Here is a 27,133-nt window from a genome sequence, read left to right as displayed (position 1 = left end):
TGGCTTCAAGGTGTCAGAATAGGTTTTATAGGTCAACAGAGTTGTTCTAATGATTATCCAAGTTTCTCCCCCTTCAGTTGGGAAGGCCCCAGTTTTATGGAATTACCTGCCCAGTCAGCAGGCTGGGTGTTAGAATTCTGAGCAGACTGCCCCTCCTCCCTGAAAGCAGCAGGCAGCAAAATAAGTCCGGAAATTCCTGTGCATTGGGAAGCCAGCACTAATGCAATTACCTGAAATAAAAGAAGGGGTCAGATAATAAGGGGCAAAGGTTTTTCCTTTTAACGTACAGCCAGGTAAACAAAACCAGCTGTCCCTGGAGCCAACAAATTCTCCTCATTAAATGTTTTAAGAAGCTAATGGGCATAAGTAGCTACTTGTAGTACAATCCTGAAGACTGAATCTAGGGGCCTGGAGAAGGCAGAGTAGAAGGATCAGGGTTAAAACCTGGCGGACAGAGACTGAAAGGAGATGAGACCTGCCTCTGGCAGATGATCCTAAATGGACAAAATGGAATTAAAATAAGAGTAAGATGTTTTGACCTGGAGTCTTTAATGTCTCTTGTCAATATCCTTGTGGGATGGGCTTGAGAGTTAGCTGGTACAGTTTTAAGCTTAAAATAGGATCTCGAATGAGTTTTTTTAAAATAACCAATTATGGGAAATTTTATGTGCATTTACTATGAAAAATCTCTGAGAGGATATACAGCAAAATGTTAACAGTAGGTTTCTCTAAGTGTTGAGCTTATTGGTATGATTTTTCATTTTCATATTTAAATTTTGCTTATGTACATTTTCTAATTTGTCTATAATGAACATTTATTTCTTTTATAATAAATAAATAAAGGGCAAAATTTTAAATAAGATGAAAAGTCTTAAACCAGAAATAAACATTAAGGAGGGCAAGAAAGTTTGTGAAGGAATTGGTAAGAGGTTTTAGTAACTTTGTATAGTCTGCTATGTTTGCCACCTCCCCAGATGTGTGCTTGATATGACCTGCCAATCTAGAGGCCAGCAGAGGAAGGAATAATGGTTGTTGGTAGTAAGCCAAACAGGCTATTTGTCCACACACAAAGGTTTCGACCTCATTGCATTTGTAATAGTTCCCAGAAATGTTATTTCTACACAGCCTCTCTTGGCTTCAGCTGTACGTTAAACAACACAGCCACTTGTGGTTTGATCCTAAGAGATGCTGAAAATTCAAGAGAGCTTGGAGGAGGATTATGATTTATATAAAAGCGTCAGTCTTAGTGTTTGGAGAACCAACTATTCTGCCAAGGTTTATGTAAAATATGCCGAAGCACCACTAATTGATGGATTTGCCTTCTCTCTCTTCTTACTTTTTTTCTTTCTCAATCCTTACTTTCTTTTCTCATTTATTTGGTCTTCTGACACTTTTGTAGCCATTACTAAATTAACTAACTCTTTGAAAAGATTGCTTAATGTCTGAAAATCATCTTTATCCTCCCAATGAGAAAGACGAAAGAGCGTTGCCCCCAGGTCACTGGACAGTTAACTGGAATATAGTACTGTTTCCTTTTACCCAACCTTGGTTAGAAATCACCATCTTTATCATTTTTAATGATATATTCTTTCCAAATGGTTATGGTAGACCATTCCACCTCCATGTCCAAATCTGTACAATATAGCTGGCCACAGGCAGTCACTACCAGAGGAATTTTTCAAATAACTACTGATTATCAACACTGAATGTTTTTCTGAAATGTGTCACATTTATTAAAGGTAAATGTAGCAAGCTAATTATCCAAGGGTACCAAAGAAAAAGGCTTAGGTATTATCAGACTTACATATGGTTAAATTGGCCCCTCTCTTAAAAGTGATACTAAATTCTGAGGTGCCAAAGTTCGTATTTCCATAGTACAATATATATGTGGATTTAAGGTTGCAGATTAAAGTTGCTGAAACCTCTCAGTATGATATGGGGATTCCTTTGACATCCAAATGTGAATTTGACTCAGATTGAGGTTATTAAAATGAGTGAGGAAAGAAAGGATTCTTAGCTGGGTCATATGTAGAGGTAATGCCCATGGCCATATTTGGCAGGCATTTTAGAAGGTTTCTGACATCTCTGTTAAGTTCTCCTATCTTCTTGGAGAAGTCATCTATAGCTGTAGATTCATCTATTACTTATAAGCTGATAACCCAGCTATTTTCCTATCTCAACTTTTATCTGTACTTCCTTCTCATTTCTCCAACTATCTGTTATATATTTCCTCTTTGATGTTCTCTGTGTCCTTGATATCTCAAATAGAATTGTTCATCTCCTTTGACAAATTAAAGCCTAGTCTAACTAACCCACATGCTCATCCACTGAACCACCCAAGTGCCCCCCTCTTTCTACATCTTCTGGGCATCAGTATTTTCCAAGATATTCTCTCTCACAAGCTCTTGGTCATCACAGATTCCCTTCCTCTTTCTCTTACAGTCTATAGAAGCCTTATTTTATTAGTTCTTCCTTCACAGGCTCTCACTTTTACTTCATGACCCTGATCCCTTCCTGCATGCACTATTGAGATAAGATAACCTTGTCACACTGGTTTCCTGCCCAGAGCTCTCCTCTGCTCCATTCTAATTCATAATCCACAGAAATAGCCTGAGACCAACTGAGAATGATAGAATACAGCTTGTTAGGTAAAAAGTGGGGCCAAAAATAGGCTCTAAAAAGCTTAAGCCAAAGTTTTTATTGGAATTCCTCTCCCATATGTCACATGAAAGAGGAATTGGATGATTTCTTGGTCCAAGAAAACAACCATTGAGTGGACAGTAAGAGGGAGCAAATTTTAGACTCATTAGAAGAGCTTTCCATGGATTCAAGCTGTAGTACAGTGGAACAGTACAAGTAATATATGAGAATGGGTTCTTTGTCTTAGATAATCACTTCTCAGTCATGTTGTAACAAGCTTACATGCTTTAGACTACGTGGCCCTTCAGCTGTTTTCAAATTCCAAATTTTTGCAACAGAAACACAGCTCTTTCCATCTGTCCATCTGCCTCCCACTTATTGGGAATCCAGAGTCTATTCTTGCTGTCCCATACTTCCCTCATTCCAAATCTTACAGTGAATGAATGAACATGCTCTCCTTCAGGATGTTCCCCTGCTGACATCATCCCATGGCTTTTTCAGTCTAGGTTGTTGCTACTTTGGGCCCTTTATATAACCCGAAGGGTAAATTTGCTTATTGGATATCTTTTATGTGCCCGGATCTATCTCCAGCATTTTTCCTAATTTGACCAGTACAGTGTACCCTGAATACTGTGGGTTTGAGGTTGTTTTTTAACGAACCTCAAAGCTGGGGAAACCTAATATCTTATAAGTGGTAGGTGACAAAGCTGAAACTGAACCAGGGTTTTCTAACTCCAAGTTCTGAGTTCTGGAGAAAAAAGACAAAAGGAAGGAATGGAGGAATAAAAGGCCCCTCAACTAAGGAGAGTGCAGGATAGGAAGGGTGTTCACAAGGAACCCTACATATTGAAAAAGTACATCTGGCATTTTATCTCAGTAAGTATTAAAGTATACATGTTGCCAGCAAAACTTAAAAATTCTGATGTTTAAAGTAGCTATTGGGAGCTAACAAAGAGAAAAGAGGTAACTATAATATCTTTGATTAAAACATAAAAGAACACTAATTATAGTGCATTTGTATTATGTGCCTAGTAATCATGTAATATAGTAACAAGTATTTATGTCCTTTGGTGTGTATTAGATTAGCATTGCATAAATTATTAATTTTATCATTATTATGTTTTGGTATACCTAGCTTCTATATAGCAAGCTATCTAATCACATTTTTTAAAAAATCAGAAATGCTAATAGTGAAGTACAAATAGGATGAGTTTGGAGTGGTAAGTAAAAGGCACAGACATGCCCAGCACCGTGTGTTGCCATAATAAATGTTTATTGGATCTGAGTCTAGCATCTATACCAGGAATGAAATGAAAAATCATGTCATTAATTTTTTTTATTCCCTAATATAAGTAACCACCAAAACTTTCAAAATCACATACCCTTTGATATAGTAATTCCACTTTTAGGATTCTAGACTCACACGTAATTTAATCAACCATCCTCTATTGTCTATGATTCCATATTTGTGAACTGAAAATGAAATTAGAAGAGAACTGAGAGTTGTTGAATGCGCAACACTTTAGATTTACTTGCTTAATCATCAGTTAATCCTGGGAAGTAGATGTGACCTCTTTTAAGAATAAGAAAACTGTGGTTCCTGGGTGGTTCAGTTAGTTGAGCTTCCAACTCTTGATTTCAGCCCAAAGCCATAGTCTCAGGGTTGTGAGATCAAGCCCTGCATCACACTCCACACTTAGTGCAGAGTCTGCTGGAGATTCTGTCTCTCCCTCTCCCTTTGCTGCTCCCCCCGCCCATCTCTTTGTCTCTGCTTTCTCTCTCTTTCTCAAATAAATAAATGAATCTTTAAAAAAAAGAATAAGACAAGGGGCTCCTGGGTAGTTCAGTCGATAAAGTGGCTGACTTGATTTCAGCTCAGGTCATGATCTCAGGGTTGTGAGATCAAGTCCAATGTCAGGCTCCTCACTCAGTGTGAAGTCTGCTTGAGATTCTCTCCCTCTCCCTCTCCCTCTAATGTGCTCTCTCTCTCTCTCTCTCTTAAATAAATAAATAAATAAAATCTTTTAAAAAAATTTTTAGCCATTCTACTACATCACATATTGGTATGGGGATTTGACATTAAAAAGAATTTTCACATAGTTCTTTTTTAATTTTTATTTATTTATGATAGTCACACACAGAGAGAGAGAGGCAGAGACAGGCAGAGGGAGAAGCAGGCTCCATGCACCGGGAGCCTGACGTGGGATTCGATCCCGGGTCTCCAGGATCGCGCCCCGGGCCAAAGGCAGGCGCTAAACCGCAGCACCACCCAGGGATCCGCATAGTTCTTTTTTTAAAAAGATTTTATTTATTCATCAGAGACACACAGAGAAAGAGTCAGAGACATAGGCAGAGGGAGAAGAAGGCTCCATGCAGGGAGCCCGAGCCCATTGTGGGACTTGATCCCAGAATTCCTGGATCATGCCCTGAGCCGAAGGCTCAACCACTGAGCCACCCAGGCGTTCCCACATAGTTCTATAATATGTACTGATAGGTTGGTGTCTTATTAAAAATGAAATAGTCTATCATTAGCCATCAGCTGAGGAGACTTGAGTGGGTTAGTAAAGGCACCCGGGAGTCATAGGCATTTATTTTAATTCAACTGATTTAATCAGAAAGTTTGTAAAGATGGGAGAGGATTTGAGATGATAAAGGTCACCTAAACCTGGAAAGAGTCTCAGCTTAGTCTTAGAGTAAGGATTCACAAAGAGGGGCCTCACAAAGCTGGATGGACCTGTTTTGGTCAAATGTTCACAGCATTGTATCAGCACAACTTGATGTTACACTTAAGCAACCTAACAAAACCCACACCACCACAGCCAGTAAATGCTGAACTTGTTATTATTTTTAGGAGAGAGCTTCTAGACTTAATCTGTCTAATTTTTTGTTTGTTCATTTATTCATCCATTCATTTATTCTGGAGGTGGTAGGAGAAGATTGACTGTAAGGTGAACTGTAAATGAAACCTTTGAGACCTACTCACTACACTAACTCAGATTTTTGTGGTTATTATTTGTTTTCTCATTGAAAGGTGTGGAAACCTATAAAAATACTTGAATATTCTTTCTAAATCTCTCAAATACCTTCATTACTTTAAGGTTGGGGTAGGGGTGGTATGGGATGGGTGTTAAATAACTCTTCCTAAGGGAAAAAAAGTAAGCTTTTCCCCATTACTTACTTTGTATTACAGATTCCTGTCAGCTCCTATAGAGCAAGCAATGCAGTTTCATGTGACAATGGTTGAAAAAAATCACAATATAGGCCATAAATGGAGGTAGAAATGAAGAAGATACAAAAGCATATTACTTGTTTGAAAAGCACCCAGGATCAAAACTTTTTAAGATGTAAAAGCCCAGGTGAACTCTGAGCTGTTTCTTCAGGCAACAGAGACCTCTGGCTAGCAAAGTATATTGGTAGTCTCCTCAAGATTTTACCTGATTCTTATTTTATTTTTATTCCAGTTGCTACATTGATGGCCGAGTGGTCAAGGTGATGGACTTCCTGAAAACTCGCCTGTTAGACACACTCTCTGACCAGATTAGGAAAATTCAGAAAGTGAGTAAAAGTCCCCTGGGATGAAGGAATGAGTTTGGGGATAAGGCAAGGAAAAGGTCTCTGGTCCCCGCTGGATGTCAGCCCTTTGGGAACCAGGGTAGAAAAAGAAAAAGTCCAAAGCTCCCTTTCACAGCTGATGGTTGTTGTTTATTGTTTTTCAAATTGAGAACCATTTCAATGGGCTATTTCCAGGTTTAAAAGCTTCTATATTTTAATAGCAACTATCTTGTGCTGGTTTGCTTCTAAATTGTGAGTTTCTTAAGGGAAGGGTAGGTTTACTTTGTTTTCTTTTTGCAAGGGTTTATTTGGAGCTAGTTTAAGGAAGGAATGATTATATTTCTTCAGTGAAATTCTGATCTGGGGCATCAGCCATGTTTAAACTATTCTAAAAAAAAAAAAACTATTTTAAAAAGTGTTAAATAGCTACACCATATTTATACTATTCCTAGGTGTCTTAGAATCTGTCAACTAACATCTTACTTTTGTAGAAATGTGGGAGAAACTATATTATATTAAGCAGCTGCATGTAGGTCCCATTAGCAAAACACCTTTGGTCAACAATTCTCAAACTTGAGTGCAATCAAAATCATCAGATGTCGCTCATAAAGTTTGCAAAATCACTCCTGATGTTCTGATTTAGTATGTCTAGAGTGGATCCCAGACAGCTCTATCTTTAGAAGTCATGTGTCAAGTGATTCTACTGAATGCAAATCACATTTTGAAATACAATGGATTAGTTAATTTTGAATTGTGATGATCTTATGTCTGTAATTTCCACCTGCCTCTACAAAATGATATCCCATCTTTTGTTGCTTAGTCAGGACAGTTTTCTAGGAAAGGGGGACCTTTTGAACACTCACCTATGTCTTGAGCAATTTAAACAAGTCTTTGCAGAAAAATTGCAAAGGGTAGATCCCCATTAATATGGAATTAATGAATAAATGAATGGACAAGTGAATAAATGGATCATGTGTAAAATGAGCTGTGAAGGAAAATCATATTTGGAGTAATCATAAAAAAGCACTCTTGACTGGTAAAGTGGTACCTTTTTGTATTCAAACCAATGTCCTGCTCAGATTACAAAAGCTTTTTTAGTCCCCATGTTCTCAAAGAGTATTAGCAGCTGGGAAGCCTTAGGACTTCTGGACTCCTGCATCCCAGTTTGATCCCTCTGGGGATCAGGTGCATTGGTCAGCATCCTTATCTGTCACTGCCTCCTACCAGGCAAAGTCTAGGAGAACTAAATAATTTGAAATATCTCTGCCAGTTTCTGTTTGACATTCATTTAGTTTTTAATATTTAAATATTTCATATATACTGAGCACTTAGCAAGTACCAGGCAAAGTGCCAGGTGCTGGGGATACAAAATAGAATAAGGCATGGTCTCTGCCCTCAAGGAGTTCACAGTTTTAAAGTTTAACAGTTGCTTTAAGCAGGCTGAAAAACATTACTTATGGTAGTTGAATATCAACCTATTGAACAATGTAAAGCACTTTATGCTAATCTGATATTTAGGTATCATTTTCTAGAAGGAGGGAGGAAATTTCTTTCATTCATCATTCATTTGTTTTTCCAACCAACAGATATTTACTGAAATAAAAAATTACTAGGTTCCAGGCACTATGCTAAATGCTTGTATTACAACAGTGTAGAAGATAGACAAGTCCCTGTATTTTTGACTTTTCTGATTTCAAGTTGAATGATCTGATCAAGGGCTGCCATTGGAAATAAAATGATTTAGTGGTATCATGGCACTGAGAGTAAAAGTTCTAGCTGTGCTCATTAGTTATTTAAGTAAAACATATAATTCTAGGTCAGAACTAGACAGAGGTGTTGGGAGTCAGGTTCTTCCCTTTCTCCACACTACCCACCTCCCTCCACCACTGAATACTTCTTAACCACCACAGAATATTCAAAGACTGAAATAAGTGGCTAAGCTCATCTTCTAATTTGTCCAGGCAGAGCCAAAGAACCTTAAAGAAAATGGCTCAAACCCCATGCACAACTGAGGTTCAGATTCAGACCTTTTAACATGTCTACTGGACTTGGAATGGAGGGCCAAGTGCAATTGCAGGGAGGAATAGTGAGTCTTTTTTTTTTTTTAAGGTTTTATTTATTTATTCACGAAAGACACACAGAGAGAGGCAGAGACATAGGCAGAGGGAGAAGCAGGCTCCCTGCCTGGAGCCTGATGTGGGACTCAGTCCCTGAATCCCAGGATCACACCTTGAGCCAAAGGCTCAAGCGCTGAGCCACCCAGGCATCCTAGGAACAGTGAGTCTTTAAGAGAAATGACCTTTATGAAGAAGTACCCGGCAGGAGACAGTTAGAATTAGCAGTAGGATCTGATCTTACCTTTGGCTGTTGCAGATAGAACATGCCAGAGGTCTCCTCAGGCCTAGGTTTCTGTTCTGGTTACAACTTCCTATACAACAAATTACCCCAAAACTTAGTGACATTAAACAACTATTTACCACGCCCTTGGATTGTATGTGTCAGGAATCCCCACTGGGAGCTATGGGGATGGCTCATCTTTGCTCCTTGATGTCTGAAGCTTCAGTTGGAAGACTTAAAGGCTGGGTTGACTCAAAGGCTGGTGACTGGAATCACAAGACTTGTTCATTCACAGGTCTGGCAGTTGATGTCAGCTGTCAGCTTGCACCGTTATTGGGCTGATAACTGGAATACCAACACATGAACTTTCTACGTAGCCTGGGTTTCCTTACAAGGTTCAAAAGTCAGATGCCCAAGGACAAGAGTCAGGTGGAAGCTGTACCACCTTTTCTAACCTACCTTCAAAAGTCCAGGGACACCTGGGTGGCTCAGTGGTTGAGCATTTGTTTTTGGCTCAGGTTGTGATACTGGGGTCCTGAGATCGAGTCCCACATCAAGCTCCCCTCAGTGAGTCTGCTTCTTCCTCTGCCTATGTCTCTGCCTCTCTCTGTGTGTCTCTCATGAATAAATAAATAAAAACCTTAAAAAAAAGTCAGAGGGCTTCACTTCACCCGCAGTCTAGTCCTTGAGATAGTCATCAAGACCAACGGAGAGTCAAGGAGAGAAGAAATAAACTCCTTTTGATTAGCAAGATTCTGGAAGAGCATTTAGGACCAGAATGATTTTTACAGTCATCTTTGAAAATACTGTCTGCCACAGTTTCATCCTCCCTATATCATTTAGTAGTCCTTCCATCATTTTCCTGTCTAGTTTTCTTTTTTCAACTCTCCTTTACAAAGCTCTTGCCAGATATTGCCTTAAATGGGTATCTGCTGGAGTTGTTGCTGGATTATAGGTTCCCTGGGATTTGATTTATGGGTAGGCTTTCCATTGGCTGCACAGCCTGGACACCCAGTTGCTAAGGCCTCCAGGATGAGAATCTCTCTTACCACAGCCAGGATGTGCTAGGCACCAGTCTGTTCTGGGGAGATGGGGACTGGGAAACGAGAGAAAGTTCGCCATGTTTTGCCAGTTAAAAAATTACTTTGACTATTTCTGAGGTCCTCTGTGGGTGAGAGGATGGTCCGGGGAATTAGAGTCCCAGGTATATACTGGGATAGACTGGCCAAACTTCTTTTCTACAAGCTTCCAAACCAGTTTAGAGATGGACCAAATAAGATTTTAATATGTATATATCTAGAAACCTCATCCAAAAGCTAAAAGTAGAATCTTTGTTTCTACTCTATTTTGAAAAGCTCACAGAAATTATGATGATCCCCCTTAGACCTACAGTGATAGAAAAAGTACAGATTTCCTACCAAAATCAATTCATGAAGAAGTGGTTAGATAAATCAGTGTTAAGACTGTTTTTTATTAAGAGATAGAATACAGGATTTGAAGTCTGATGGCTTGGGTTGGAGCTCAGGCTTAGCTGTGTAACCTTCAGTTATTCACTTAACCTCTCTAACTTTGTTTCTTTATCTGTAAAATGAGGGTGCTACGAATACTATCATCTTTCTCTTTTACAGAGATTAGAAAAGTCACATGAGCCCCTGTCTTGTTAATTGCTATTGAATGCTAGTACTTATTGCTATTATTATTTTTTCAATTATTATAGTTTATTTCTTTTCTTTTCATTTTTATTCCAGTATAAATATGGAACACTTTACAAATTTGCATGTCATCCTTTTGCAGGAGCCATGCTGCTTTGTTTCATTCCAATTTTAGTGTATGTGCTGCTGAAGCAAGCACTGTTATAGTTATTTTTAATAATAATTTATATGACTGGAAAAGCTTCCTGCTACCTTTATCCTCAACTTGTTCTTTGCTTTTTTCCTCTTTCCTCTTTCTTTGAACCCTGGGGAATATGGTAGGTGATATTTTTGGCATCTGAAAGGCAGTGACTCAATTGCTAAAAACAGCTGCGGTTTTCGAATTTGGACTGCCACGTAAAGAAGAATTCTGAGATTTCTGAGCAGTGGGCAAATTCTGGTCATATGAAAATCTACATTATGTGTTTGAAAGCCAGAAAGAGACAATGTTTAAACAAGCCACCCCTTTGGATGATCTACACATTCTCTCCCTTCCGTTAGAATAAGGATAATCATCTGTACTTTGGGAGATGAGTCAGGGGAAAGAGTTGAGAGTCTAACAATGTAAGCAAGAGTCAGATGGGAAAGTGAGAGATGTTTAGGATGCAGTGCAGATGGTATAGTGTGGATACCTGGGATGACTCCAAAACAATGACATAAGAACCAAGAGGAACCCCTTTGGCTTAAGTCACTTGGACTCTATGATTTGTGTCTTCATCTCCTAGAGGAATCAGAGGAGGAAATAACACTTTTTGATATTATTTTCAGCTATTCAATAAGCATAGGAAGGAGTTGGTGAAATCCTAGTCATAAGGAAAGTAGTTCCAAAAGTACTATCCATACGATTGCATTTTGAATACTAAATAAACTGAACAATTGGCTTCCCCAATATTTGAAAAATTTGTTCCTTCTCTCTTCCTTTCTTTCCTTCACTTATCAACTGTTTATAACATTCTTAGTATTTTCCAGACCCCTGAGGATAAAATGGTGAGCAAGACTTGCATGATGGTGGTCCTCATAGATCTTGTGGTCTAGTGGAAAAACAGTTAATGAAGCAAGCCATGATAAAAGTGATGACTTTTATAATAGGGATGTATAGGGAGATCTATGAAGGCTCACATCCACTCCATGTGAGCCCATGGTGGAAATATCTACCTTCATGTATAAAAGAAGGGAAAGCAGGGAGAGCCTTCCAGAGGAAGTGACATTTAGATCAATACCTAAAGGACAGACACCTTCTAATTTATTCAGTTTCGAGGATGAGAACAGAGGACTAGCAGTGTTAAATATATATGGTGGAGAGAATGGTTTATATGATTCATATTAGGACCATGATTGTTCTTTTGTTAATATCATCATTGCTTACGATTTTTTAAAAAATATTTTATTACTTTGAGAGAGAGAAAGCACAAGCAAGAGAAATCACAGGCAGGGAGGGGGCAGAGGGAGAAGCAGACTGCCCTGGGCTCGATCCCAGGACCCTGAGACCATGACTGAGCCAAAGGCAGATGCTTAACTTACTGAGCCACCCAGGCACCCCTATTGCTTACGATTGATTACAATATTTAATAAAGATGAACTCTTTTGAGGCCTCTTTTTCCAGTATATGTTAGTTACAGGATCAAGGAGGTAGGTAAGGCAGAAGAATTTTTAATCCTTTTGAAGTAATTAATAGGTCAAAAAAGACCTATTTGGTCTCAACCAACCTTCTGGTTTGAGCCTCTTAGGACATTAAAGGGGAAGGGGATAAAAAATAGCAGCTATTCTTGAGGATCATAGAATAGCTAGCAGCCCAACTAAGGAAAAATGGGGACAATGATAACGTTAATCTTCTCTGAATGAAGAAAACTGGAAAATGAGAATGACATTACTAGGGTAAGAACAGTAGCATCACCACAAAAATCAGTGTTTGGTTCTTCTATTCATTGAGCAATGTTAAAGGCTCGTTTCTGTGTGCCAGTACCTATTTACCATAATGCCTATCATTTGGCAGGGTCTTAATAAATGTTAGTGGGAGGAGAACAGACAGGAAAGGGAAGGTAAATGAGCAGAGTAAAATAGTGGAAGTGTAAGAGAAGTAGTGTCTTTGTCTCATTCACATTTGGATCTGCTATCTTAGCTGTTCTCATGCAGAAGAACCTAATCTGCTGCTAACTGTATAGCATAGTGCTGAATAGTTGGAAATTGATTTAGGCAGCCATAAATGGGCTGTGCCTACATTAGGCAGAGTAGGAGAGTGTCTTCTGGGTATGTGTTTAGGGGCGAATGAAGAAGAGTTTCTTTGTGGTTCAAAATAACATTTCAGTCTGTTTGCTAATGCCAGATATTTCATTTGAAAAAAAAAAACAAAACCTCTCATTCTATATTAGGAGGAGGATGCAAAATATAAAAAACCCCAGAAGAGTTAAATCACACTGGTTCAAAGTCACACTAAGGTGTTAATATCAAACAGAAATCCTTTCCCAAGAGCAGCTTTTGATGGAGAGGAGGAGAAACAGGGGACAAGGATGTACTCAGAAGAGGCAGAGTACCAAACACAAACAGTGCCACAGGAACACCTGTGATGACATCTCTGAGTATTCTAAGTTTTATGGAGATAGAAGCTCTTACAATGGAGACCTCTTTAATAAAAACAAAATAAATTTGCACGTTTTAGAAACTTATCTGACCACATGAACACAATACTAGGGCCCTTCCCAGGACACCAGCAAAGGCTTGTGAGAATGGGAAGCTGAAAGTTTGAGCTTCATGAGCTTCCCAGTAAATTAGCTTCTGTGACACCACTTGGCTGTGTATCTGCAAATGGGACAGTATGACCCAAGGGATCTTCAGCTCTTTTCTTTCATATAGAAGACACTAATAATAAATAGGGGAATCTAGCTAGAAAGGTACATTTACCACAAAAGAGCTTCAAAGTTTTAGTTGTTGGGATCTTAGGAACAGTATCTCCTTGATTGTTAAACACAAATAATTTTTAAATGTACCATAAATTTAATAGCAGCTTAGTGGGGGAAATAGGAGATAGGGTAAAGAGCTGACAAATTTCTTTTGATATGGACCATGAAAAACATTCTGATTTCAAAACAATTAAAATGTGGAAAATGCATCATTAACTTACAGAAATATAGTAACCATATTATCTTTTAGGTTACAAATGCCATTTATTGAGTGCATCAGATTTTGCTAACGCATTGAAGAAACCAGTTATTTGCTCAAGGCCACCAGTAGGTAAAATCAGAATTCCAGACCCACTGAACTCCAGAGCCCACACTCTCACCCCATACACTCTTCTGCATCTGCCATACTTATTAGCCATTTGTTTTATAGCCCATATAATATCTATATTCCTAATCACTGAAAATAAGGAAGACTTTTAAAGAATATTGAATGTCCATGGTGAAAGAACATCAATTTGACCCCATGATCAGTTCATATCATCTGGGGTGGGTGCCCTAGATGAATTAAAAGAAAGCCGTATACCCCAATGTTGGGTAATGTCTAATATTAGCACAGTATTAGACACCGGAAGAGGACAGGGCTTTTCAGGGAGTGATTTGCATCCATTCACTGGGCTACATTCTTATATCTCATGTGCACAGGCTTTTGGTCAATGCACAGTGAAGTCTAGCTATGTGCAAGACAATGACAATATGAGGATATGTGCTGCCTATGGACACTTAGAGAAATGGCCCTGGGAATAAATTGTGGTTTGGGGCAAAAGCTCCTTCAGGAGGAAGAGGCAACTTGGGTGACCTTCCAATTTTCCACATGGAAGTGGGAGGATTATAGGGTTTGTCCTGAGTGAGAGGAAATTATTTCTGAGGCTGATAAAGCCTATAACTTGTCAGTGGGGAGACTGTCCAGTTAAGCCTGGGGATTGGTTCTTCATGGAAAAGAACTGGGAAGGAAGAGTCATTCTTTTGTGTCCAGTCTCTCCCTCTACTAGCACTTATCCTTGAACATAGTCTTTGCTTTGGGATTCTGTGAAATCTACTTCATCTTCTTGCATATGCTAACACTTTCCTTGCCTCCCCTATGACTTTATCTTTTTAGTGTATGCTCTTATTTTAATTTTATGTTTGTTGCAATTACATACAGCTGCTTTTCTGTGGTTGGAGATAACAAGAATAGAATGCAATTTTAAATCCTAAAAATGTCACAGAAACAGAAACCACAAATTAAAAATTGATCTGATACCAAAAGAAAATGGGTAAATATGGCATTCCGGAATAGGGAGATGATAAAAAGAAATTATACAGAAAAAAAAAAACTAATGAAACTGACAGGAAGTACATCAGACAGAAGAAATAAATCAGGAAGAATGTGATGAGATATTAGAATGGCTGAGCTCAGAATAGCCCAGTTTGTCTAACCTGAGAAGGACATACTAAATACGGAGGCAGGTTAGTCACCCAGAAGCTTCTAGGTCTCTTCAAATGAGAAAATTCGATTAGAAAGTAGATTGAACCCTGAACTGGAATTGTAACAATTTGGTATTTGCTCTTATGGTTTTGAGGTTATTAGTTATCTTTACTGAAACTCGGCCTTTTCATCAGTAAAATATCATCCCCCTCATTTATTAACAAATATTTAATAAGCAAAGTAACTGTCAAGTGACATGTCAGATTCTTAGATATTTCTACAAGGCAGGTAAAAAGAGAAAAAAATGTGGCATTCTCAAGCTATTTATAGTATAGCATGGAAGACAGATAGATAGGCAAGCAGAAAATTACAATTTAGTTTAATAAGGTCAAGGTCAGAGATAAGTTTGAAGAACTTTGGAACCCAGAGGAGAGATGAATTAATTTTCTAAAGATTTGAGGAAAGTTTCACAGAGGAGATAACATTTTAAATAAGCCAGAAAAAAAAATCAGACAATGTGGATAAGGCGTGGGTAGGAGGGGAGGCAATCAGTTAAAACCTAAAGGAAGGTCTATAGTTGGAAAATAGTAAGTCCACTCTGTGTGGTGAACCATAGGTCTTGTGGGGAGGGAGGAAGAAGAGGCTGCTCAGGGGTCCTTGTGAAAGATCTAAGATACCAAGTTAAATGAAGGCAGCTGGCATGTATTCTGAGGGCTGGTGGTTCTCATCGTCATTCCACCACATCTAACATACTCCCATGAACAAATCAGTAAAACAGACTAGGGATTGTGTGTATTTACTGACTCCTTAGCCTTTTTTCCCAATTAGGGAAACATTTCATAATTTGGTGAATTAAAAGAATGTTATTGTAACATCTTAGGATCCATTTTTTTTTCTTTTTTTAAGTAAATCATTCCTTAGACCACTGCTTTCAATATGATCATAGCACATATCCCAGTTAACAGCACAGACCTCTGTGAGCACGTGATTGAGTGCCTCTGCCAGTAATGGGGAGCCAGTGAAGGTTCTGAAGCTGAGGAGGGACCTGGCAAGTTAACAAATGGCAGCATGAAGGATGAATTTATGGATGAAGAGATCAGAGGTGGGAGACCAAGGGAGGAATGATAAGATCCAGGACTCAGTGAGGTAGGAGGTGGCAAAATGGAATTACCCCTTCCTCTTCTAATATAGTAGGTAGGCTAGAGTCAAAAATACATAAGAAGGATGGACAGAAACACAGAACATTACTGAACTCTGACCTGGACCTCTAGTAAATACAATAAGAAACAAAGAGGCAGGGGCACCCTGGAGAAGAGCCCTGTGCATAGGCGAGGTTTAAGAAGCTTCCTGAAGCTATTTGCCTTTCTCTAACAGGTGATCAGGGGACCAGTTCTGGTTACTCAGAAAGCTACTGCTCTTCCCGAAGTCATGAGGAAGGTTGATTTCCAAGTAGATGAGATGCTGGAATTAATGGACTCCAGGTTCTTTTGGAAGTTGGGCCTCCTGCCAGGGCTGATTAGCCCAGCTGGCCTGTCCACTATTCCTGTTTTATTGCTTCCTTTCTCATTAAGGAAGGTGTTGGGTTTGGATAACCATAAACAACATGTCTACTGCTACAAGGCTACCATCTCTTGCACAGCCAGTGGCTAAAACCAGGCTCTCAGGAGTCTTCGAAAGACTTAGGTCACAGTTTTGGAGAAACAGGAAAAGGAAGCCCAGATTTGAAAATGTGCCACAAAATGGTTATTTTCTTTTTTGTTTTCTTATTCTATGCCAAAAAAATTTCACAGTGGCAAGGAAAAGAAAACTTTAAAAAATAAAATAAAGTAAAATCAGAGCTGTTTTTCCTCATTCTCTCTTCTGTCTCACCCCTGCTCTCTCAACACAGACACATGGAACAATCCTGATGTCCTCAACCCCCGAGATGGGAGAAAAGGGAGTTGGAGGCTTCCTTTTACATCAGCCTGCCCCCAGCAGGGCCAAGTAGTCTGAGCAGCCACTGGCCACTTGTTGAGCTGTTCTGTGGGTTCCTTACTACTTCCCTTGTCCACGTGAGCCCAAGGGCTGAAATCTTGTGGGACAACAGAACCCTTGAAAGGGAGCCAGTCACCTAGCCCTTCTATATCCTCACCCTAGTAATCTCAGTGCTTAGATTTCTTCTCTCTCCCCAGGCAACATGTTCTTTAAAAGGACCTTCACTGGCACATCATTTCTCACCAGGAACTGTACCTTTGTTCTTTCCAGTCCTGCAATTTTCTCTCTTCCAGCACAGGGAGAATCATATTTACTCAGAAAACCACAGTGTTGAACTATAGCCCTCAGTTTCTTAGAGTTTCACTTTCTAAGGGAATTTTGCAGCTGGTTCCATCTGCTTTTCCTGATTTTTTTCTCTCCTCTTCTGCCCATGCTGATTTCTTCCCCAGTCCCAATCAGCCCCAGCCTCAGGACATCCCCAACATGTCACCATGATGGTCTTTTCTGCTCATGGTAGACACACAACTCATCAAACCTCTCACCATGTCCCAAACAGCAAACGCTCAGAAACTCCTTGTTGATTTGTACCAACTACTGCCAGAGCCTTTAGTATTAATACTTTCTAGGAAACTATCCCTTGCAGAACATCTCATAAAGCTGGTTTTGGTTGTACATAAAAGTCCTATCTCACCATATTTTTTGTTCACCTGGCTTGTCTAGAAAAGGACGGGAATTACTCCTGTGCTGAGGATTGATAAATGAGCTACTCTAAATGCTAATTATGTTAATGTGAATTATCCATGTGTGTTTTAAACATTTATTATTATTTTTTTTTATTTTTTTGTTTTAATTTTTTATTTATTTATGATAGTCACAGAGAGAGAGAGAGAGAGAAGCAGAGACACAGGCAGAGGGAGAAGCAGGCTCCATGCACCGGGAGCCCGACGTGGGATTCGATCCAGGGTCTCCCGGATCGCGCCCTGGGCCAAAGGCAGGCGCCAAACCGCTGCGCCACCCAGGGATCCCATCCATGTGTGTTTTAAATTTTAAGCAGACCTTTCCCTGCTAGTTAATATACATCTGGGCTATTATCTACCTCCACAAACATGTCCGAAAGAAAAGCAACCAACTCTAATGTTAGATTGATCCAAATCCAACTCAATGTGCTTTAGACAAGTAGCATGGTCTAGGTTAACATTTGGCTGATTTTAGGAACTTACCAATAAGCCAGATACCTTTCCCAGGGCTTTACAAATATTTGATCATTTAAATATAAAATGTTCCGAGGTGGATATTATTACTATTCTGATTTTACAACGGAGGAAAGTAAAGCACAGAGAAGTCACACAATAAGTAAACAATAGAATCAGGATTCAAACACAGGCAATCTGTGTGCAAAGCCCATTCCCCTAGCCACTACTTCAGGCTACCTCACCAATAATAGCATCTTGCAAATCATGTACTTACAAATCCCCCTGTGAGACAGAAGAGAATTCAGATGAACTTCTATTTATATGGTGTCTATGTCCCTGCAAAGTCTTATGCATACAGTATTCTATGAATCCAACCATTTTCTGGATTCAAGTCCTCATTTAAAAGAGCTAGACTTGGGATCCCTGGGTGGCGCAGTGGTTTAGCGCCTGCCTTTGGCCCAGGGCCCGATCCTGGAGACCCGGGATTGAATCCCACATCGGGCTCCCGGTGCATGGAGCCTGCTTCTCCCTCTGCCTATGTCTCTGTGTGTGTGTGTGTGTGTGTGACTATCATAAATTTAAAAAAAAAAGAGCTAGACTTTCAACTCCTTTTGGAATATAACCATCTTATACAAATTGATGCCACCTTCTGATTAAATACTTATGACAAATGTCCTCACAGGATAGGTGGTAGGAACATGATTGTCTCCTTATCTTCAATATCAGAACTTTATAATAAGCTCAATACATCATAAAATCCTCTGGTCTCCAAATCTCATTAGATGGTGATTTGCCTTTACCACTTCTGGGATTGTTGGATTCTGTATATAAATTACCTGGTAATCAAGGCATAATTCCCTTTCCTTCTCTGAAATTTCCATCTTTCAAAAGTCAAGAGAGAGGAGACCCCAGGCCTCATATCCTGAGCTTTAGCAAATTGACATGTATTGGTCCTACCTAGATCTTTAGTGCCATTGTAAGTTTTCATGGCATGCTTTTATTTTTCCTGATCTACAAAGTTGTTTTTGTATTCAAGGTACTGCTTCCAGTTCTTAGCCCAGTTCAGTTGCCCTGTGTTAGGTCATATAACTTCTTTAAAGAGTGGCAGTTTCCTGTGAGCTTGTACATGGTCAGGTTTGGAATCATATTGACTTCTTTGTGCAATTAGAGCACCACAGCCCCCAATTAAACACTCACTCTGTGCTGGGCACTCTGCTAGGAAGTACATACAAATGATACAAATGATATAGGATCCCTGCCTTCACAGGGAGGGACTTTTAGTAAATACAATAATAAATAAGAACTAATAGTTCAGAGTTTCTGAGAGTAGTCCATAGATTCCTGGACTCCTTTGTTGGGTCATAAATGATAGTTCAGAATCCTACCACCAAACTATAACTATGAATTATCAGTCTATTTAGCATTAGTTCATTTGAATTCATGCATCACCTTAGGTGGACCCACATAAATGTTCATCTGCTATGTCTATGCCACTTTCTGTAGCTCTCAGGATCTTCCTGTGATTGGCCTAATTTATCATTTGACTAGTAGTCAGGATCCTTGACACAACTTTGCCAAGTATTATTCCAGCTCATGGATGAGGAAATTGAAGCTCGCAGTGATCACAGAAATAACAGAACTTCAACATGTCTGTCACTTCAGTTTTATTTTTTATGTATATATGATCTCATAATATGAAATCTTGTCATAAATCACTTCATATTACTTTCTTGTATAAATACCTCCAATAGCTTTCCATCACTCTCAGCATAAGAAACATCCATCCTTTCTTCTCTGACCTTTTTTTTTCCTATTTTGTTTTATTTTATTTTCATAATGATAAGTGTGCTCTTTAATCCCATCCTCTATTTCCCGTATGCCCCCACCCACCTCCCCTCTGGTAACCATCAGTTTTTTTCTCTATAGTCAAGAGTCTGTTTCCTGGCTTGCCTCTCTCTCTTTTTCTTTTTCCTTTGCTCATTTGTTTTGTTTCTTAAATGCCACATATTCCACATTCCCTTACTATACTCCAGATGGTCTTCTCTTGGTTCTTCAAACCTGTCTGTATATCTTGTCCTTTTTCTGTGCTCCCTCTTCACTCAAGTCTAGGCTCAGATACCACCTTTCGAGGGGTGACCTGAGCATAACTAAAGTATCTACCCCCACCCCTCCTGCCAAGTCACTTTCTATCAGATTATTCTGTTTCATTTTCTTCCTAGCTCTTATTATTTCTAAATTTCTTTTCCTTGTTCACTTTTTATTGTTAATATTTTTCCCCTTAACTAAAATATAAGCCAAAGAGACCAGAGCCGTGTTCTGTTTAACTCGCTGCTGTATTTCTACCCCTAGAATCCATTTGGCATATAGCAGGTATGTAAGTATTGCTTGAGTGAATGAATAAATGCATTTGATAATACCTTAATGTTTTGTGATGGAAACCCTTAGCCCCTTGCTAGACTCATTTTTAGATATTCTCCTTAGGTAATTTCATCTACTCCAATGGCTTTTTCTATCCCTCTCACTATTTACCTCTAGCTTGACTCTTTTTTCTATCTCTCATATTTGTTGTTTATGTAATTTTAACTTCCATAATCAGAGATACTCTTGACTGTTGAGAAGTAGGAGCGAAGGAGGTTGGTATTAATATCACAAAATGCTAATACATTTTAACATTTTATATTTTAGAAGGAGCTTAGTTTTCATCTATTCTCAATTCATGGCTTTGCATGTAGATGAAGAAAGTTCAAGATAATAACAAGCCCAAAATGTCACAGCCAGTGTGTGCCAGAATCCAGAACTTCCAGGGTACATTACTGTTTCCACTGTAGTTATCTGCCTATTAGATGCTACCTCTCCTTTTGCTAGTGACACCACATACATGCACACATAGAGTTTTATTTTTGGAGATAAAATTCACATACCCTGAAATTGTGCGTACCCTTTAAAAGTGTGGAATCCTATAGTTTTTAAGGTATTTACAGAATTGTGAAGCTATCTATTTAATTTTAGAACATGTTGATCACCCTTAAGAGAAACCTCATATCTGTTTGCAGTCATTCTCCCCTCCCCCAGCTCCCCTACATTCCCCCTCCCCTTCTCCAGCTCTTGGAAACCACTAATCTACTTTCTGTCTCTGCAGACTTGCCTGCTCTGGACATTTCACGTAACAGAATCATACAACATGTGGCCTTTTGTGTCTGGCTTCTTTCACTTAGCTTAATGACTTCAAGGTTCATCATGCTGTAATTTTACCTTTTTGTTTTGCTTAAGCCCTTTTCTCTAACTGCCTTATTTTAATATCTGTCTTTGAGCAAAAATTAAACTCTGAATATCCTGGAAGCCAAAGGCAAAAAAGAAAAACAGAAATATGTTCCTCTACTCCAGTTAACCATAAAGGAAGCCCACAGTTTATCATGAGCACAGAGTTTTTGTAGCACTACATTTTGAAGGGAGCCATCAGTGCAGTCCAGTTTCCCATACAGCTCTGTCTTTTGATCATTTAAGGTGTTTTTCTCATTTTCTTAGTCATCCTATCCTTCCAAAGGGAAGTGGGCACCATAAACCGTATGGAGAAGGGAGAGAGAACTACCTTGTGGTGTCCTCAGTGACTCTTCATTTTCTGAGTACAAAGGGGGCATTCTTATTTAATTTTTAATAACATTGTAATTTGACCTCCACTTTTAATTCTCAGGATCTTTCTTCCATTCTTGATCACAATCCTTTCTTCCAACTCAAATTTGTGAAATATTTTTACAACTTACTTCTGAAAGAGTCAAGCACTTTGCCAACCCTGATTCTAAAACAGGTCTCGAATAATGCAAATACTCTCGTAGATGGGGGAAGAGTACAAGCAGTTATACTTAGGGAAGGATGAAAAGAGGAATATGATTGTTTGCTGATGCCTGCCTCTGGATTTGGTAAATGGCAAGTTCTAGCATTTATGCTGCAACTCACATTATTTTTTTCTTTTTAGGGATCTGAGATGCAGAGAATTAAATTAAAATCATGCTTCTCAAAGACAGCAAACTATCATCAGTTCATGCAGAGCCCTGCTTTTGTTTTAATTTTCACCTTGATCTCTAATCTCTGCTGACATCTACCTCTCTTTTATACATGCCTCTTTCTGCGTTTGATACATATCCTTAAGAGACATGTGTCTTTATAAACTAGTTAGTGTTATTAGATGTGAATGAGTAATTACATAAATAATATTGTGACATAAATCTCATTCTGTTGCTATTTTTTTAACTCCCCACTAAATCTTTAAAGCTAATTCATGTTGCTGGATTTACATTGACTCTCTTACTCTAACTGCTGCGTGTTTTATGGTATGTATCCAATACTTTTTACTTTTCCATTCCTTTAGCAACAGAAACCTGTCTCAAACAAGAACATAGTGAACATCCTCATACTTGACTCCTTAGAAGCCAGAGGATTCAAATACACTATTGTCTTTATACAGCTCCTCTTGTGCATGACTGGCATACTCTCAGCCCTACCTCCTGTACTGACTATTGCTGCAGGGCCCAGAGGTGGGCAGGTGCACAGGCTGTCACCAGCTTGGTGCTCATGTGATGCGGTACAACCTCACTTCTTATTTCTTGCTCTGGGACTTCACCAAGGCAGAGATACAGAACTTGGGGAACCTGCTCAACACCCATGCCTACAGAATTAAGTGGGGCAATGGGGAGGGGCAGGGGTTCAGCCCCAAGACCATTCTTGACCTTTTCAAGGGTAGGAGCCAAGGGATAAATATGCTTCTTCTTGAATTCCCTTGGGAGAAGTTATGAGACGTAGTTCATAAGACTCTTAACAAATTTCCTGTGAGGTTGGGTACAAGTTTCCAATAGTGGTTGCCAACTTGAAAACACATCCGGGTACTGGTTTTGCCTTTACCCTGATTTAGACCTCTAGTTCCTCATTCCAGCTCCCTGTTATTACTTCCCAAATGAACTACCTTTAGATAAGCCTTTGTCTCAGGCTCTGCTTCCAGGGGCTATCCAGAGTACAACATTATCCCTAAGTATTGACACACTGCTGTCTAGGAGATCTGGGCCCTAGTCTGGATAGTCTGCCCATCTCCAACTTGAAGACCAGAGACTGGGCCATTTCAAAACTAACAAGAAGCTTTTCCTCTGCTGGAAAAGCTCCTGAGGTAGGATCTTTCACCTGTGGATCAGTGGGTTTTTTTTAGTACTTACTGCAGTTATTTTTAAAATGTGGTTGTAATATACATACATGCCCTGGTGATTATACTATATTTCTCCCAAATATTGACCTCTGCCCTCATGATTTATGACTTCTGATGCGTGGTCAGTAGACTCATCCTAGTATGTGCCATAACAGAGTATTAAGAAAATTTCCTTCTCGATACTTGTTAATATGGAAACATCATATGATTTATACTTTCCAGTGAAGGGTATTGCAGTCAGCTTAGGTCCTAGAAGATGCACTTGTTCTCATTGTCATATTTTCACTTGGGTTTACTTAGGGAAAAAGGGTCATTTTTTGAATAGATATACGTCAATGTTAATGCCTGTGTGTGTGTGTGTTAATGCCTGTGCGCGCACACTCATTTGCACACATGCCAGCTCACTGTGTGGGGTGAATCATCATGAAGAAACACAGACTGTGACTACCCACCTGGGAGCAGGGTATCAGCAGAACTCCCTCAAGAAATATGTCTTCCTTCTCTTTGAGAACAACTTTTAACAATTTCTTATCCCCTTCTGCTTTTGTTGTATGAACAGGTGGTTAATACATACACCCCAGGAAAGAAGATTTGGCTTGAAGGTGTGGTGACCACCTCAGCTGGAGGCACAAACAATCTATCAGATTCCTATGCTGCAGGATTCTTGTGAGTAACATGTGCAGTTTCACTCCCAGGGACTTGGTAGAAAGAAGGATAGTGAAGTGGTACTGCTCATTATTCTGCCTCCTGGAGGGGGGAGGTTCATTTCCCATTAAAAGTTCCTTATCTGTTCCTTTGTGAATGGCTGTAACCCATTCAACCAACAGTGATGAGTGACTTCTCTAGACACTAAGATGACACAACAGACATCAGAGCAAAGATAGTAGTAATAAGAGTAGTAGTAGTGACCATGACAGTCATAAGACTTTTATTTAATATCTATAGTTCATAGTGCAGACAACATATAATTTCTCATCCAGTTTTCACCATAGTTCTAGGAGATAGGTAAGAGTAAGATTGGAGGAACAGAGACAGGAGATAAGAAAAGGTATAGGAGATTACTGCCATAATAATAACAATTTTAACTGTATGTGCCACATGCTTCTGAAGTACTCTCCCTATATCTAATAATTCAACAACCAGTGATATGGATACTATTATTTTACAACCACCCAATGAGATGGGTATGAGAGCTTGGACTCAAGCCCAGGCAGTCTGCTTCATGGTCTAGCCACTTTATCACTACCTTAGACCATCTTTCTTTGTGCTTCACATGGTCTGTTCAAGAAAAGAAGTGATAGGCAAAGAGATCAGGAATTTCTCTGACTGGGAGAATCAGGAAGGGCTTCATGGAGGAAGCAGCATTTGAGGGGAACATAGAAAAATTAATTTCTATAGGTAGAAAATGGTGGTGATGGTGGAGGAGAGCATGAGAGGCAGAAGGAACATTATGGGCAGAAGCACAGGGAGGGGAAATAAGTCATGTGATAAAAGCCTCAAGAGCTGCAGGGATGTAGTGAGGGCTGCAATGAGGTGGGGGGCAGGGTGCTTCTCCACCAGTCATGAGGCCTTGTTCTACACTCAGTGGCAAGCCACTGAAGACTTTGGTGGAAGAGAGAAACACCATCTGACTTGTGTTTACACATTGGCTTTGGGAATAGTATGCACAAGAATGTGGAGAGGCAGGAGATAGGACAATGGATTTGAAGGCTTCTGCAGTTATCTGGACAATGACTTATGCCAGAAGCATAAAGGACTCCACTTGGCCAGCCAGCATTATGTGGCAGGGACAAACCTCTCAGGACCATAGACTAACCAAGTGACCTGGTCCTGTGCCACTCTGGTCCTGTGGCCCTGACTTTTGCCTAGGGAAGGTCCTCCTAAGAACTGAGCTCTGCCCTCAGCTTTGTGTTTCCTTACTAACAGCTGTTTGTAATTATACACATGAAGTTTCCTTCCATTAAGGCAGCTTCTTGAATACATTTGTAGAGGACAAATCAGGGCAGTCAAGCAGATTGTTTCTGCAGATGGAATCCTGGAACATGCAGATGAAGATAATAAGTCAAAAGAATATCAATATACGTTGGGTCTTCCATGCCCGTGTTCTCAGCACCTAGCCTTGAGTGAAACAGAGCAGTTGTTCCATGAGCATGGTTCAAGTGGATGAAATGGGATGAATCAGCATTTGATACAGTGGTTCTGAGAGTCTTCTTTCAAAAATACAGTCCTCACCAGGTTTTACTGTGAGCTGTGGAGCAAGGGCGAAAAGCTAGTGGCAGAGGCCTCTCAGAACCAGCAGAGGAATGGCTGTTGCTCAGCTGTCAGAGACAGACTCTGCTGCTGAGACAATGAGCAGCACCATTGTTCTGAGTGTTTTCATGAGCATTCCTCCCTTCAGAGAATGATGTGAATTGAGAAACACTACAGCCCTTCATAGAGGGAGCTGGAAAGAAACCTGCCTTTTCACGAGCACTAGCCAAATATCCATGGATCAGTGACTTTGTAAACCTAGATTAACCTAGCTGTTCAGGGTTGGGTTGTAGACTAGGTATCTGATGTGTGGTGGACACAGATCAGATGAGAACTAGCTCACTGGGCTCCTGGTCTTCTCTCTTACCTCTTTATCACCCATTTGCTCTCCCCTCTGCTGGCAGCACCCAGCAAAGTGTCCTTTGAGTCTAGTTCTCCAGAGAGCATAAATTGCTTTCTAGGGGGGAGAAATAAAGCACTCTAAGAAGCTCCAGAAAACTAGTACGACTTCTTGGAAAGAAGGCATCTTCAGGCTTTTTTTCAATACATGGTATAATGATGAGCCTACTAGGACACTTGCACATTCATGCAAGAATCAGAATTTTCTGATTCCAGGCAGGGCTTTGAGACTCTCTGATGCACTACAGATATACCCTTGGCATACTGCTGTGTCTCCAGTATCAGTAGTGTCTGCCACCCAGCCAATAGTCAATACATTTTTGTGGAATGGAAACTACTGGCTGCAGTAGCATCCTTGGTGGGATGTATCAGTTGTCTTGCGACTTTTCACTGCTTATGCATGAAAGGGACACTTGAAACATCATTTATTTCCCCCTCTGAGAGAGCTTATTATTTACAAGAGGAAGAGGAAGACAACTTCCTCTAACTGTTCCACTCTGAAAAGCATGGGGAAGCAGGGATTCTGGTCATAGTCATTTTGAATGCTCTAGATCCCAGATGTGCATGTAGGATGTGGGTTTAGAAAGGAGGGTACATATTTTTCCCTCTCACATTAGAGTTCCTTCAAAAACTCCCTATAGTAGCAGGAAAAAACCCTCCAGATTTATGAGTTAACATATTATTTGTTGAGTATATATTCTTTTTGGATCACTGTTATAAGGTCTACAGAGATCATAAGTAGAAATTTGATACCATTCCTATAGATGAGTACAGGTATTTACGTACACAGTGCTTTACAAATGACTCACATGTCATTTGTATATCTATCCTCAATACTGAGAAGCATTTTTATATCTCCTCAATACTGAAAAACAAGGCCTGGCATTTACAGCTGACTAATTAGTGTTGTTGAATGAGTGATGAATGAATGGCAAATGGGATATTTTAAATACCAAAATACAGTCCTGTATGGATATTCAGCTGCTGCTGCTGGATGTGATTATGTATTTACTCATCATTTTGTTTCTTCATTCAGCAAGTGTAGGTATAGAAGGGTGAATAAGACATACTTGTTTTTATAGATAAATACTTGCTAGATATAGATCCTAGTTTTTAAAAGATTTTATTTATTTATTCATGAGAGACACACAGAGAGAGGCAGAGACATAGGCAGAGGGAGAAGCAGCTCCCTGTGGGGAGCCTGATGTAGGACTTGATCTCAGGACTCCAGGATTCTGTGCCAAAGGCAGATGCTAAACCACTGAGCCACCCAGGCACCCCATATAGACCCTATTGAATAGTGCTACATTGGTGGAGAGACCATTGATTTAGTGCATCAACTCAGAATTCATGTTATAGTTCTACCCCAGGATATTTTATACTGTGTCTCTGTGGTTAAAGGAAAAACTAAATCAGCTATCCTGATTTCACGGGGTTGGTAAATTAATAAAAATAATAAAGGCAAGTAGCTTAGCCATGTGGTATTCCAAAAGTAATTTTAGTTCCTAGGTTGCAATGTTGCAGTCTGAACAACAACAACAACA

General features: G+C 39.6%; 1 protein-coding gene and 1 non-coding gene across 5 annotated transcripts in view; one reads left to right on the top strand and one right to left on the bottom strand.

The window, feature by feature from the left end:
• Nucleotides 1-27,133, top strand: part of HPSE2 (heparanase 2 (inactive)) — a 635,705-nt gene that overhangs the window by 473,481 nt on the left and 135,091 nt on the right. For all 4 annotated transcript variants that reach the window (XR_011997530.1, XM_025991733.2, XM_072739739.1 and 1 more), the window contains 2 exons: nt 6,102-6,195; nt 23,500-23,606. Coding sequence is in view for 3 of the 4 variants with exons in the window: in XM_025991733.2 (XP_025847518.1) it covers nt 6,102-6,195; nt 23,500-23,606 (201 nt within the window). In the remaining variant the exon portion in view is untranslated. The remainder of the gene's footprint in view (nt 1-6,101; nt 6,196-23,499; nt 23,607-27,133) is intronic.
• LOC112918430 (U6 spliceosomal RNA) lies at nt 10,279-10,380 on the bottom strand. Its single transcript, XR_003234687.1, has one exon. It is a non-coding gene; the product is annotated as a U6 spliceosomal RNA (small nuclear RNA).

The sequence above is a fragment of the Vulpes vulpes genome, chromosome 15 (assembly GCF_048418805.1).
Source record: "Vulpes vulpes isolate BD-2025 chromosome 15, VulVul3, whole genome shotgun sequence".
Lineage (NCBI taxonomy): Eukaryota > Metazoa > Chordata > Mammalia > Carnivora > Canidae > Vulpes > Vulpes vulpes.
This window is presented reverse-complemented; position numbering and strand designations above follow the sequence as displayed.